Source organism: Linepithema humile, chromosome 3 (assembly GCF_040581485.1).
Source record: "Linepithema humile isolate Giens D197 chromosome 3, Lhum_UNIL_v1.0, whole genome shotgun sequence".
NCBI classification, from domain to species: domain Eukaryota; kingdom Metazoa; phylum Arthropoda; class Insecta; order Hymenoptera; family Formicidae; genus Linepithema; species Linepithema humile.
In genome coordinates, this window is record NC_090130.1 from 478355 (window position 1) to 490405 (window position 12051).

General features: G+C 36.6%; 2 protein-coding genes across 2 annotated transcripts in view; one reads left to right on the forward strand and one right to left on the reverse strand.

The window, feature by feature from the left end:
• LOC105675915 (immunoglobulin superfamily DCC subclass member 4-like) overlaps window positions 1–8970 on the reverse strand; it is a 339899-nt gene extending 330929 nt beyond the window's left edge. The window contains exons 1-2 of the mRNA XM_067351466.1: window positions 8667–8970; window positions 8038–8108 (exon numbers count right to left, since the gene is read on the reverse strand). The gene's annotated coding sequence lies outside the window, so the exon portion shown is untranslated. The remainder of the gene's footprint in view (window positions 1–8037; window positions 8109–8666) is intronic.
• A 2564-nt stretch (window positions 8971–11534) lies between these two features.
• Window positions 11535–12051, forward strand: part of LOC105675912 (neuroendocrine convertase 1-like) — a 33959-nt gene continuing 33442 nt past the window's right edge. The window contains exon 1 of the mRNA XM_012373406.2: window positions 11535–11850. Within this exon, the coding sequence (XP_012228829.2) occupies window positions 11840–11850 (11 nt within the window). The 5' untranslated portion in view covers window positions 11535–11839. The remainder of the gene's footprint in view (window positions 11851–12051) is intronic.

Genomic DNA, 12051 nt, shown 5'->3' on the forward strand with positions numbered 1-12051 from the left:
CTTTTTCTTTCTTCCTTTCTCTCTCTCTCTCTCTCTCTCTCTCTCTCTCTCTCTCTCTCTCTCTCTCTCTCTCTCTCTCTCTCTCTCTCTCTCTCTCTCTCTCTCTCTCTCTCTCTCTCTCTCTCTCTCTCTCTCTCTCTCTCTCTCTCTCTCTCTCTCTCTCTCTCTCTCTCTCTCTCTCTCTCTCTCTCTCTCTCTCTCTCTCTCTCTCTCTCTCTCTCTCTCTCTCTCTCTCTCTCTCTCTCTCTCTCTCTCTCTCTCTCTCTCTCTCTCTCTCTCTCTCTCTCTCTCTCTCTCTCTCTCTCTCTCTCTCTCTCTCTCTCTCTCTCTCTCTCTCTCTCTCTCTCTCTCTCTCTCTCTCTCTCTCTCTCTCTCTCTCTCTCTCTCTCTCTCTCTCTCTCTCTCTCTCTCTCTCTCTCTCTCTCTCTCTCTCTCTCTCTCTCTCTCTCTCTCTCTCTCTCTCTCTCTCTCTCTCTCTCTCTCTCTCTCTCTCTCTCTCTCTCTCTCTCTCTCTCTCTCTCTCTCTCTCTCTCTCTCTCTCTCTCTCTCTCTCTCTCTCTCTCTCTCTCTCTCTCTCTCTCTCTCTCTCTCTCTCTCTCTCTCTCTCTCTCTCTCTCTCTCTCTCTCTCTCTCTCTCTCTCTCTCTCTCTCTCTCTCTCTCTCTCTCTCTCTCTCTCTCTCTCTCTCTCTCTCTCTCTCTCTCTCTCTCTCTCTCTCTCTCTCTCTCTCTCTCTCTCTCTCTCTCTCTCTCTCTCTCTCTCTCTCTCTCTCTCTCTCTCTCTCTCTCTCTCTCTCTCTCTCTCTCTCTCTCTCTCTCTCTCTCTCTCTCTCTCTCTCTCTCTCTCTCTCTCTCTCTCTCTCTCTCTCTCTCTCTCTCTCTCTCTCTCTCTCTCTCTCTCTCTCTCTCTCTCTCTCTCTCTCTCTCTCTCTCTCTCTCTCTCTCTCTCTCTCTCTCTCTCTCTCTCTCTCTCTCTCTCTCTCTCTCTCTCTCTCTCTCTCTCTCTCTCTCTCTCTCTCTCTCTCTCTCTCTCTCTCTCTCTCTCTCTCTCTCTCTCTCTCTCTCTCTCTCTCTCTCTCTCTCTCTCTCTCTCTCTCTCTCTCTCTCTCTCTCTCTCTCTCTCTCTCTCTCTCTCTCTCTCTCTCTCTCTCTCTCTCTCTCTCTCTCTCTCTCTCTCTCTCTCTCTCTCTCTCTCTCTCTCTCTCTCTCTCTCTCTCTCTCTCTCTCTCTCTCTCTCTCTCTCTCTCTCTCTCTCTCTCTCTCTCTCTCTCTCTCTCTCTCTCTCTCTCTCTCTCTCTCTCTCTCTCTCTCTCTCTCTCTGTCACACACTTTCTCTCGTCTGTGATCCTTCTACATTGCGCGAAGGCGAAGGCAGATGCGCTAAATAGCCCATAGGGAGACCGAACCACCGCCATCCCCGTCATCATGGACGAGGGGTGCATTTTATGGGGCATCGCGAGTACCCATCGACCTTTCCCTCGGGCTGACCTTCCTATGCTTTCATTTCGAGATCAATCATCGCGGCGTCTACGTGCTCTTCCCTACATGACGACGGATATGCTATAACGATTATCCTTTCGGACCATATCGCGTGATTAATTTTGATGAGTTGTATTTCCTCTTTTATAGTTAAGCTTCAACGACACAATAATTAATAGATAATTATATTTAAAAATTTATATATCTCTCTAACAAGCACAAAAATGTAATTTTTTTTAATAACTATCCAACTATTAATTTTAATACATTTTTAATAGAATTAAAATTTACAAACTCTTACAAACTCGTCATTTTTTTATTCTTATTATAAACAATTTACCATTTGGATCCATTGCTTGCATCTTGCATCTTTCAATTTTTATCAAATTTCTATATAAATATGTAGCCGTCTGTATATAATACATCATGTAATTTATTTATATGAACTATACTATACTGTATAATAAATGTGTCGCATCCGCTAGACATAAACGATGAAGCTGACCGCGTGTGCTTTATGGGAGCTTGATCCGATAGTATCCAGAAGAATTCAGTTTATGAAGGATCGGGCAACACGAAAGCAGGGACTCTCATTGCCATTTATCCATTAAATGTACACGATAAATCAATATAATCGCAAAATAATGTCGATAAAATATTATCCGAGAAACTGTCGTGGCGCTAAAATAAAGATATTTTATTTATATTTCTAATAAAATATCGTGTTGTTAATATGACTTACCTGTGATAATTTAATGCAACAGAATATATGCATCAACTGAGATGCTAATACAAATATTTTTAAAAATTATCTAAAACACAAATTGTCATAATTTCAAAATAAATTATAATATTTATAACAGTCAACGGAAAATCTCGAACGTGAAATGAATTTGTTAGAGCGTGAAAGTTAAGTTAATGCTAACATTAATTTCACTCTAATATAAATGCAGAAGAGTACGAGCAAGGTACATTTCTTGTGAGCAAACATTTAAATATCGTTATTGCTCGTCAGACCAATTGTAGATAAGAACTTCAAATATTAAATACGCAGCGTAAGGTTACGATACCACGGATTTATCTTAAGACGGAAACAAACCCGCAGAATTTATGAGTTGAATTTTCTTTTGACCGCGCGATAAGAAGTTCCGCGCGAACAATTAAACAATTCTTAATTATTTGAAACAGATAACGCAAGTAAAGTGCCTACTTGTTTCCCGTGCGCGCTCCCTTATCTCGCGCGTGCAATATACACCGCACTGGACAAGACTCTCTTAGTTACGGAAATGATTATTTTGTCGGCATATATATATATATATCTTATTATCAAGTCAGAAAACAAAAACTTATAAAATCACAAGCAGGAATTGTTCCTTCAGTATTCCCTTCTGCATAATTGTTTAGACAGGCAACGTTTCAGAAAGCAGATACTTTCAGAAGTTAATCCTACAATTACATTTCTCGACTTGCACATACATTTCGGATCTACTCACGCTACATGACTTTCTAGAAATTCTATTTATCTGGGTTTACAGAAGTACCAAATGTTCCGAGAAGACGAGGGTTTATTGCGCAAGAAACTCGATGCATCCTCGCATCTCCTTGTTGCCAAAATTTTTCCAAAAATAATCCAACCTACCCACCTGACTCGTGCGTCAGTTTACCTTATTGCCCGTCGTATGTGCAATAAAAACGTGACAAAGGCGGCTGATACGTCAATATACAAAATCAATATCATTTCTACAGCATTGATTCTTGAAATGTTTTTTACGCGACAGGCGAACGTATGTTCGATTCGCTTGACAGCCCGTACGAGATGGCGCGAGTTTCATCGCATGACACAGTTTTCGAGTGGCGCAAAGAAACATGCTTTCGTCCGGCGATGTTTCCGCGAAGTCCTATTGCCTTTAAGGGCAGGAGCCCGCGTATATACAACGAACGCTAAAGTTTTCACGAGCGTTAAACCGAAAGTACCGAAATGCGCCGCGCAGAAGGCGACAGTGTCGAGCGACCGTATAATTTATGCGATCATAGATGTAATCGCATTTGAATATTAACAACTACGCGCGCGTCGCCAAAGAGAGAGAGAAAGAGGGAAAAGAGAAGGGGGAAGGGGGTGCCAGTAACTTTATAATTACCAAGTAAATTACCTTTCCTCCGACTCCCCGCTCTCGAGTTAGCGTCGAACCACGTACGAGAGGCGAGTGCGCTCCGCGCTCCGTGGAAGGTGAATTTATTGAAAATTAAGTCCGATTTTATCGCGCGGAAAGTTTCCAATTTTCCACGGTTACTTTCGCGTTCTATTTCGACGGTCGAGAGGAATTTGTGACGAAAGCCGACGGAGTGCTTAATAAACGGTCCTACTTTCCCTCCGTCTAACTCGCGCTATCGCCTCTCCTTCATATCTCTCGTCGTTTCTTTCCCTCCCATATATTCTTCTCCCATTTCCCATCATCTTTTGAAAAACAAACTCGCTGCGAGATTGCTAAAATATCTCCCGTGCAAATTTTCCGACTATTTGGAAGAGATCGTTACCAAACCGTAATCTCTTTGACTCTAATTATATAGCAAAACTTGAAATAAAATTAAACTATTAAATCAAATAAAAACAAGCTTCTGCAAAATGTATATTTTTGCGAAGAACTTATTCCGTTAGAAATGTTATTATTCATGTTGCGCTTCACCAACACCGACGATTCATCAAATACTCGAAAACCAAAAAATCTATCCGCGTGAATGCCGCCTGTCAATCTCAGATACTTGAAAACATTTATTTCTTTCTACATGCTGAACGCCACGTCCGATTTCGTTTTTCGTATCAATAATTCGTAAAAGTTCTATAACACGTAGCGCACCACGAACGGCGTGATGTGCGAAAAGCACGAGCATACGTGGAGCAGGACAGAAGAGAGGGGACGCAGGGATGGAAGTGCACAAAATATACAGAGTTACCTAATGGAATACGAACTTCCGATAACTATTGTAATGAAATTATCTGAAAACTGTCGGAACATTCTCTCTCTCTTCTCTCTCACTCTGCGCGTACGAGTTGCACTAACACGAAACTAATGCGCGACTGAGCACATTATATGTTTTACTTGTTAAATCTCGAAATTACTGCATAGGCATCGAACATCCATGAATTTGCGCAAAGTTAAAATTTTCATTTTAAAATAATAAAGTGCGACATTGTTAGCATACATCACATGTGAAATTATAATATTGATAAAATGCCATTGACGTGTAGATTTGAAATTTCGCAAGTTTGCAATATGCAAGTCCCATATGATCATATCGATAATACATTGCATATGTAAATTCTACAATTTAAAACAGTATTGTTATATTGTATTAACTACTTGTGATTAATGTCGATGTTAAATACACAATGCCACTAGCTGAAAATCCACTCGATGTAAAATTTCAAATATTGGTTTTACAAATCTCGGTTTTACAAACAGCAAAATTTATTGGCATAATGCGCCGCCAGACTTATTGGATTTGTAACATATATAAGAAAAAAATCAAAAAAAAAAATAACTATAATTAGTAATTTTAATCTGCTTTGATAACTTTTCATTATATATATAATTGAATTAAAAGCAACTCTAAATTTTCTTTAATAATTTGATACTTTTTTCAGCGTTAAATATTGAAAAAATATAGGTAGGTATTGTATTAACATTTACACTCAATAGTAAAAGAGGTAAAAATAGAGACTTCGCCCTTTAAAACGACTCCAGGAAAATTATTGTACGATTTTTTCTCGCAAAGTTGTTACAGTTTAAAGATCGACAATTTTTCTGCAGAAATTTAGTGATCCTTTAATCTCGCTGTTGAGTGTAGTAAAAGTATATATGTATAGTCAATCAGAAACATATGGCCATCGTTTCCAATAAAAGAACAGATTTGATTTGATATATCACCATGATCATCGAACTTTTCGCATAAGCAGTCGAGAAGCCTGGGGTCGTTTTAAGCGCGGTATCCTTACCAGAAAGTGTCAATAAAAGACAAAAGTTACGCCGTCGTAATTCTCTTGTTCTTTTGAGGAGAAATCTGCGTAAGGAGCAAAGAAAGAAGAAGAAGGAATGAGAGAGGAGAGGTAAAAGACGGCAGGAGAATTTATCCCAAATTCGACGTGAACTGAACCGAAACGAGTCCCTTTTATCGGCGGATATACCCGTCCTCTCTCTTTCTCCTGCGGATTTTACGACGCTTGCCGGCTCTGTTTCGACTTTTATCGGCCGCCCTTCGCGTGTCTCTTTCCCATGTATATCTATCTCAAAGACAGATAGTAAAAAAAGGCCTGAATTTATTTATAAGCATTACCCTCGGGCAAACGACAAAGTGAGTCGTTTCGCCGACCGAAAACTGTAAAACGGCTCTTATACCCGGTCGACCACGCTCGTATTTCAATTACGCGGATTTGTATGCCTCATCGTCGTTCCATTCGAATAAGGAAATGCTTTAGCTGATGCTCATGTCGGGGATTTTGGGGGCGCGGGAATTCTCGGTGACTATTGTCGGTGGAATTACTTGGCGAGCACCGTATTGGAAGTAAATGTCGGAGAGTATAATGTTTCAGAGTATCTATTACATCGTATCTCTCGATTGGAGAGAAGGTGAGAGAGAGATTATCATAGTTTTAATTCTAAATTTTCCTATTAATCATGAATAATAATTTGAATTTTGCCATAATTTGAATAATATCACATTTTATCGCGCCATTTTTTACATCTCAAAAATTTTTGAAATAACGGTTCAAAATTCGCAAAAAGAAAAGACGAGAGACATATCTTTTGATTAATTTCAACAATGTATTGGTTTTTAATATATCACACAAAAAATGACAATTCTAACAGAGATTTATGAGCTTATCCGTTATTTAAACATAATTAGAGCCTGGTTACACCGACAATCTAGACGAAATAAATCCAAATAATTTATTACTATTTTTGAATCTTGCACATTTCCTATAATATAGGTGGAAAGAGAAAATTAACTTAACTAAACTTAGCTGTAAGCGGCGTTAGTGCAGGCAGTCCTAAATGGATTATGCCGAGGATTTGGTACAGTTTAAATCGTATGCGGAAGGTTCCCAGGAGGCGACGGCCGGCTTCGGCGAGCCAGGCAATATGCGAGTGAAATTCCATATCAACGTTAAATCCATACGAAAGTACATTCAGTACGCGCGCACGTAGAATGCCCGACGTAATTACACAGTCTGGGTTGCATAACGGCACTTAACCGGTCGCTCGTAATTGCCGAGTTACCGGTCTCGCGAAAATGAAACAAATCGGAAACGGAGCGTATGTATGGACGTTAATCAGCCGACGATGCCGGTAAAACGAATCGCGCGTCGACGGCGAGCGAACACGCGGGTCGATTAAGCATGACATCCCGAAAGTTAAATCGCGTTTACTTAATGGTAATCCGCGTCTAAATGTGCTTACGTGTTACGCTACTCCAAACGTAACCCGCAAAATACGTTTTACTTCGCATTGGTTCAATATTAACTCCCAATTGTGCGAAATGGGGAGTTAAGTTCATGTATCACTTGAATACAAATTAAAGATTTAAAGCGTGCCTCATTAATAATTTATAGCGATTTTTCATTATCTGTCCGATCTATCATAACTTTCATTTCTTTGTGTCTAAAATGTCTTAAATATATTTGTTATTTTAATTCATTCTCGCAAAAAGATAATTATTTTGCGACACACTGCACATATTTCGATTTCCTTGTTCCGATTTCCGTCTTAGCCAAACAAGAAAGATAAATTTTGTTATATTTGTTTTATTTTGACTGTCGTTTGCAATTAACATCAAGCTATTAAGAATCTGTTAACTCAACTTAAGTTAGTATTATATCTTTAATTGAATTGTCTTACTGTTCCTTTCTCTCTAACTATATTGTAGATAAAGCTATAACTTGGAAAGCAAAGAGTTGTTACGTCAAAGTTAATTTTTTAATTTGAGGACATAAATGAGAACAGAACGTCAATTAATTTGGTCAAAACAGCATATCTGTGTAAATATTATAAAAATTGCAGTTTTTTAATGTAAAAAATAGCAAATACTTTAATATTAACTTTATATCAAAAAGCGTCAACGACTGCAATACGATTTAAACATTTAAATTACTCTGCCAAATTCTATTTTAAATATTTTATACTCCTGCAATACGGAGTCAAAAATTAATTCATGTTAATTATCATATAAATATCAAACAAATAGTTAAAATAGTTAAAAAATCAACTTGATTAATTAAATATAAAATAATTATAATTATACAATAATATATAAAATCTATTCATTAGCTAATCAATAAAAAAGCATATTTTTACAAAATCTGATTTCTCTATTTTCATTTATATAAATCCTAAGTCTTTTTTAAACAAAATATCGGTCGATAATAAAGGCAATTCTTCGACTCGCTTTTTTTACGATTGAAGCATACCAAACAAGAAAAATGTCTATGTAGAGAAATATCAGGCAAAAAAGAACACGAGTATAATATAATTACGTTATATGTATGTATATAAAATAAAACTCACCATTGCAATCGAAGAATGCAACCGAAGAACGCAGCCAAAAAACGCAGCCGAAGAAAACTAGACGAAATAACCTGAAAAAAATGGAAAAATCTTAATATTTCAAAAAATCCTATTGTTATTTAATAAGCAATTAAAAAATTAAAAAATTGATCTGATAATTCGTACAGAAATAAAAGTTTATAATAACAATTATATAAAAAAACTATTACAAAAATAATTATAGATAGAAAAGTGATCGTCTCATATAATTAACAAACGTCACAATTTTTATATAAATCTAATCTTTTCGTTTGCACTTAAACATGTCAAATCTTTTTCTAGTAAAATATTAAACTTAATAAATGATAAAATGCAACAAGTAGCAAAATATGTTTTAATTATTTAATTCACAGAAATGGATCACAGATTAATATTACAATTTTATTGTATAAACGTTATTAACGTGCTAGATATCACAAATAAACAAATAATTATATAAAATATTAAAACTGGCTCATCAGCCGCTCGTTTTTCCGTCTCGTTTTGTCAATCCATTAACTCGGAACACAATGTCTGACAAAGCCGTTCTATCAACAAATTTTAAACATAAATATCAAAAAAGATTCATTATCAAGTTCATTATCATTTACCTGTATTATTTCCGACGCGTTACTTCCGACACATGATATACGCGCGATACATTTCCGAATGAACAAATAACACGAAACGACTGCCCGTAATTTTATTCAACACTCCCGTTAGTTCTGAAATACATTTTAAAAATGCCAGAAACAGAGACAGTTCATGCCGATACTTGAAGATTCGGGAAACGATTTTCAATTATACGCAACGCAGGCGTAACTAGCTTTACAAATATCGAAAGACGGATTATAGGTTAGGTGATAAAATACATGCTGATTCACTCTCCACTGGTGATCTACCACTGCTCGATTACTAGCAATCGCAATACAATAGCTTGTCATTAGATTTGACTTACGACATTCATATGTCATTCATATATCACGGAAATTACTTGAAACAAGAAAAAGAAACAAAACACAACATTAACTCGTATCTCACATTCGAGAATGCCGCCACCGCTACTGCCTGCGTCGTGAAGTAAATAGCGGGCAATAGATTCATAGCATCACGTTTCTACGATTGTCGCGAAATCATGAATATTTTAATGTTTAAGAAATACGTTGTGAATTATTTTAATATCATCAAGCTATCGATTAATTATTATCATATGTCAATTTTATATTATTTGTATTTCGGAATCTCGGAGTTAATAATGCAGCCAATAAATTTTTACACACAATTAAGTGAAAAATACAAAAGCCGAATTATGTAAATTATTGATACAAAGCAAAATTTCACAAAAAACATAACTTTATACCGACTTTTAATGAATTATGCCCGTTTTTACATCACACGCGCGAATAATTATAATACGTTAAAAATTATACGAATAAACCGGCATTAAATACTGCGTTTAAAACAGTCATTTATTAAAAGATTATGACTGTAACCATCGCGTCGGGAAGAATTAATCAAGCATGCAAAAGTAAGTTTTACATCAAGAATATTAAGTTGATCTCCAATCTAACAGCCAAAGAGAAGTTGTGCGAAAACTGAATTTCAAAGAGCACATAATGCGATTAATCTTGGTATCATAAATGTCGCTACAATTGAGCATTCAGATTACGTCGAGGGAGTCGGGTAAGCGTGACGTAAAGCATCTGTTTGATGCTGTTATTTCGTGTCTCAATTACATCGCAACTAATCTATTTCGTGGAGCAATGGCTCGGAATAATTCCCCCAACAAAATTGCCACACGCCATTCTCCGCGAACTCTCGAAGGGCATGACAACGAATGCCTTTTTGTTTCAGTATCCGAATTCTCATTAAATTCGGCATAAATACTTCGAGTTGTGTTAAGCTGACTCTGACAACTCTACAACACTAATAATTATCTACAACTAATGCTCTTCGCGCAAGAATCAATCTTATTTTAAATCTGTAGATTTTTAAAAGAAGCATACTTTTCGCACACTGTCATACACTAAATACAACATGTACTGTAGGATATTAAATACATTTGTTATACATTGCTTTGACAAAAGTAAACAAAATTTTTGTAACATGCCTTACGCAGTTTCTTGAGTTTTCTAATATTTAGAAAAGTTATATTGCCATACATTTCCAGACATAAAACTCTATTCAGTTCTCAAACATTTCTGTTTCATACATTCCATATGAAACAAAACTTCCCATTATAACGTACAGAAAGTTTTAAGTTCCACCTTAGGAATAATTTCTCGAGGGAAAGTGAGCAAAGATACGTGAACAAAAGATGATAGAATGTTCCATCGTAAGAGCAAATAGCTGAGTAAAGTATATGCGATTTACGATGAATAAAATAATAAAGCATTTTAGAACTTTAACGTGTAGAAAAATAAATTTTATTTTACGGACAAAATTGTTTTTTATTATTGTAATTTATTTGAATATATCTTTACGTATTTTATTCGTATGTGTGGCGAATTTTTACTTTGCTCATGCCAATATTTAATCAATCCTTGCAATAAAGATTATATACATATATAAATTTTATATATAAAAAAATTATATACATATAAGAAATAACATATTTTATTTCTTGTATGTTTTAAGGATCATTAAAGCTCGATGTCTCTCTGATCATTTCATTCAAAGTATTTGATGATACGTGCGCAAGCATCTATCTCAATTCGTGTGAAGCAACAATAAGAAAAAGGTAGTAAAGACAGAAATCCCCTACAGATAAAAAAAAAATAGCGCGGCTAATTGCCACGCACACTCTACGAACTGTTGTCGTTCAGCCGACGAACTTTATTGCCCGGATTATCAACACACACATCTGCCTGAGTAATAGACGGCCTTTCTTCTTTTAATCCTTCCATCGACTTTCTAATACGTTGCTTCAATTATAGAAAAATAAAGACAGATCACGGGTATATTGTTATTAAACGTATTTTATTATACAGAATAATACGACAAAATTAACTGAATCTCATAAAATAATTCTTTTTATACAAATAAAATAAATATATATTTAAAGAAATTCGTATAAAAAGATTATTTTATAAAATTATTAATTTAGTTTTATATTATTCTGTATAGTAAAATAGATGCAACTAATAAAAATATGCTGACGATCTAACTTTATTTTTCCATAAGTGAAGCAACTATTAAAAAGCATTTGCATTCTCTGCGGAAATTACAAGTATTTGTTTCAAGCATAAAGTAATATTTCTATTAATCAACGATTGCAACGAAAGCAATAGCAATGCTGCATATCAACAGCTTCATTTGCTATCGGAAATTGCCCACAAATCGTTATCATCGGCTTGTTACATCCCACGCGCGTCCGTTTTGCGTCACGTTTGCTTAGTTTAATCCGCTACCCTTCCAAGCCCCACTGATCAGCACCGTCTACCACAGCATGAAGCGCGAGGGCGACGAGATGCTCCCCACCCCAGACAGACAAAAAGGAACATCGCGGCTAATTGCCACGCACACTGTCCGATCACTTGTCACCCGCGATCCAATAGCTGGCTCCAGCGAATTCCACCGGCATTGTCCTTCCAGTCGCGTAGACGGTACGCGCGCGGCAGAGAAATCGGACGGAATCGCTAGAGTCCAGGCGCAGTGTCGTGAAGAAAGTGATAAGAAAAAGAACGACAATTCCTCGGAAGTGATCGTACTGTGGTGGAAGTAATAATTGCGCGATCGTCGCTATTTATTGGCTACCCCTGTGTATTCTGTCGAGAAAATCGTTATGCTAGTCAGGTACGTGTCGTTGTGCAACGGCCATAGTGTCTGCTCTGTTCAAAATTATACCGACAAATTGCGAACGATAAAAATGATAGCCATAATTCTTATACGCCGTGCGAATGTCTCGCGCGCTGCACGAATGATAAGAATATAAAGGATTAACGATTGCGCTATGTTAAATCCGCTGTCTTGAAAAATGTATGTAACATCATTTTT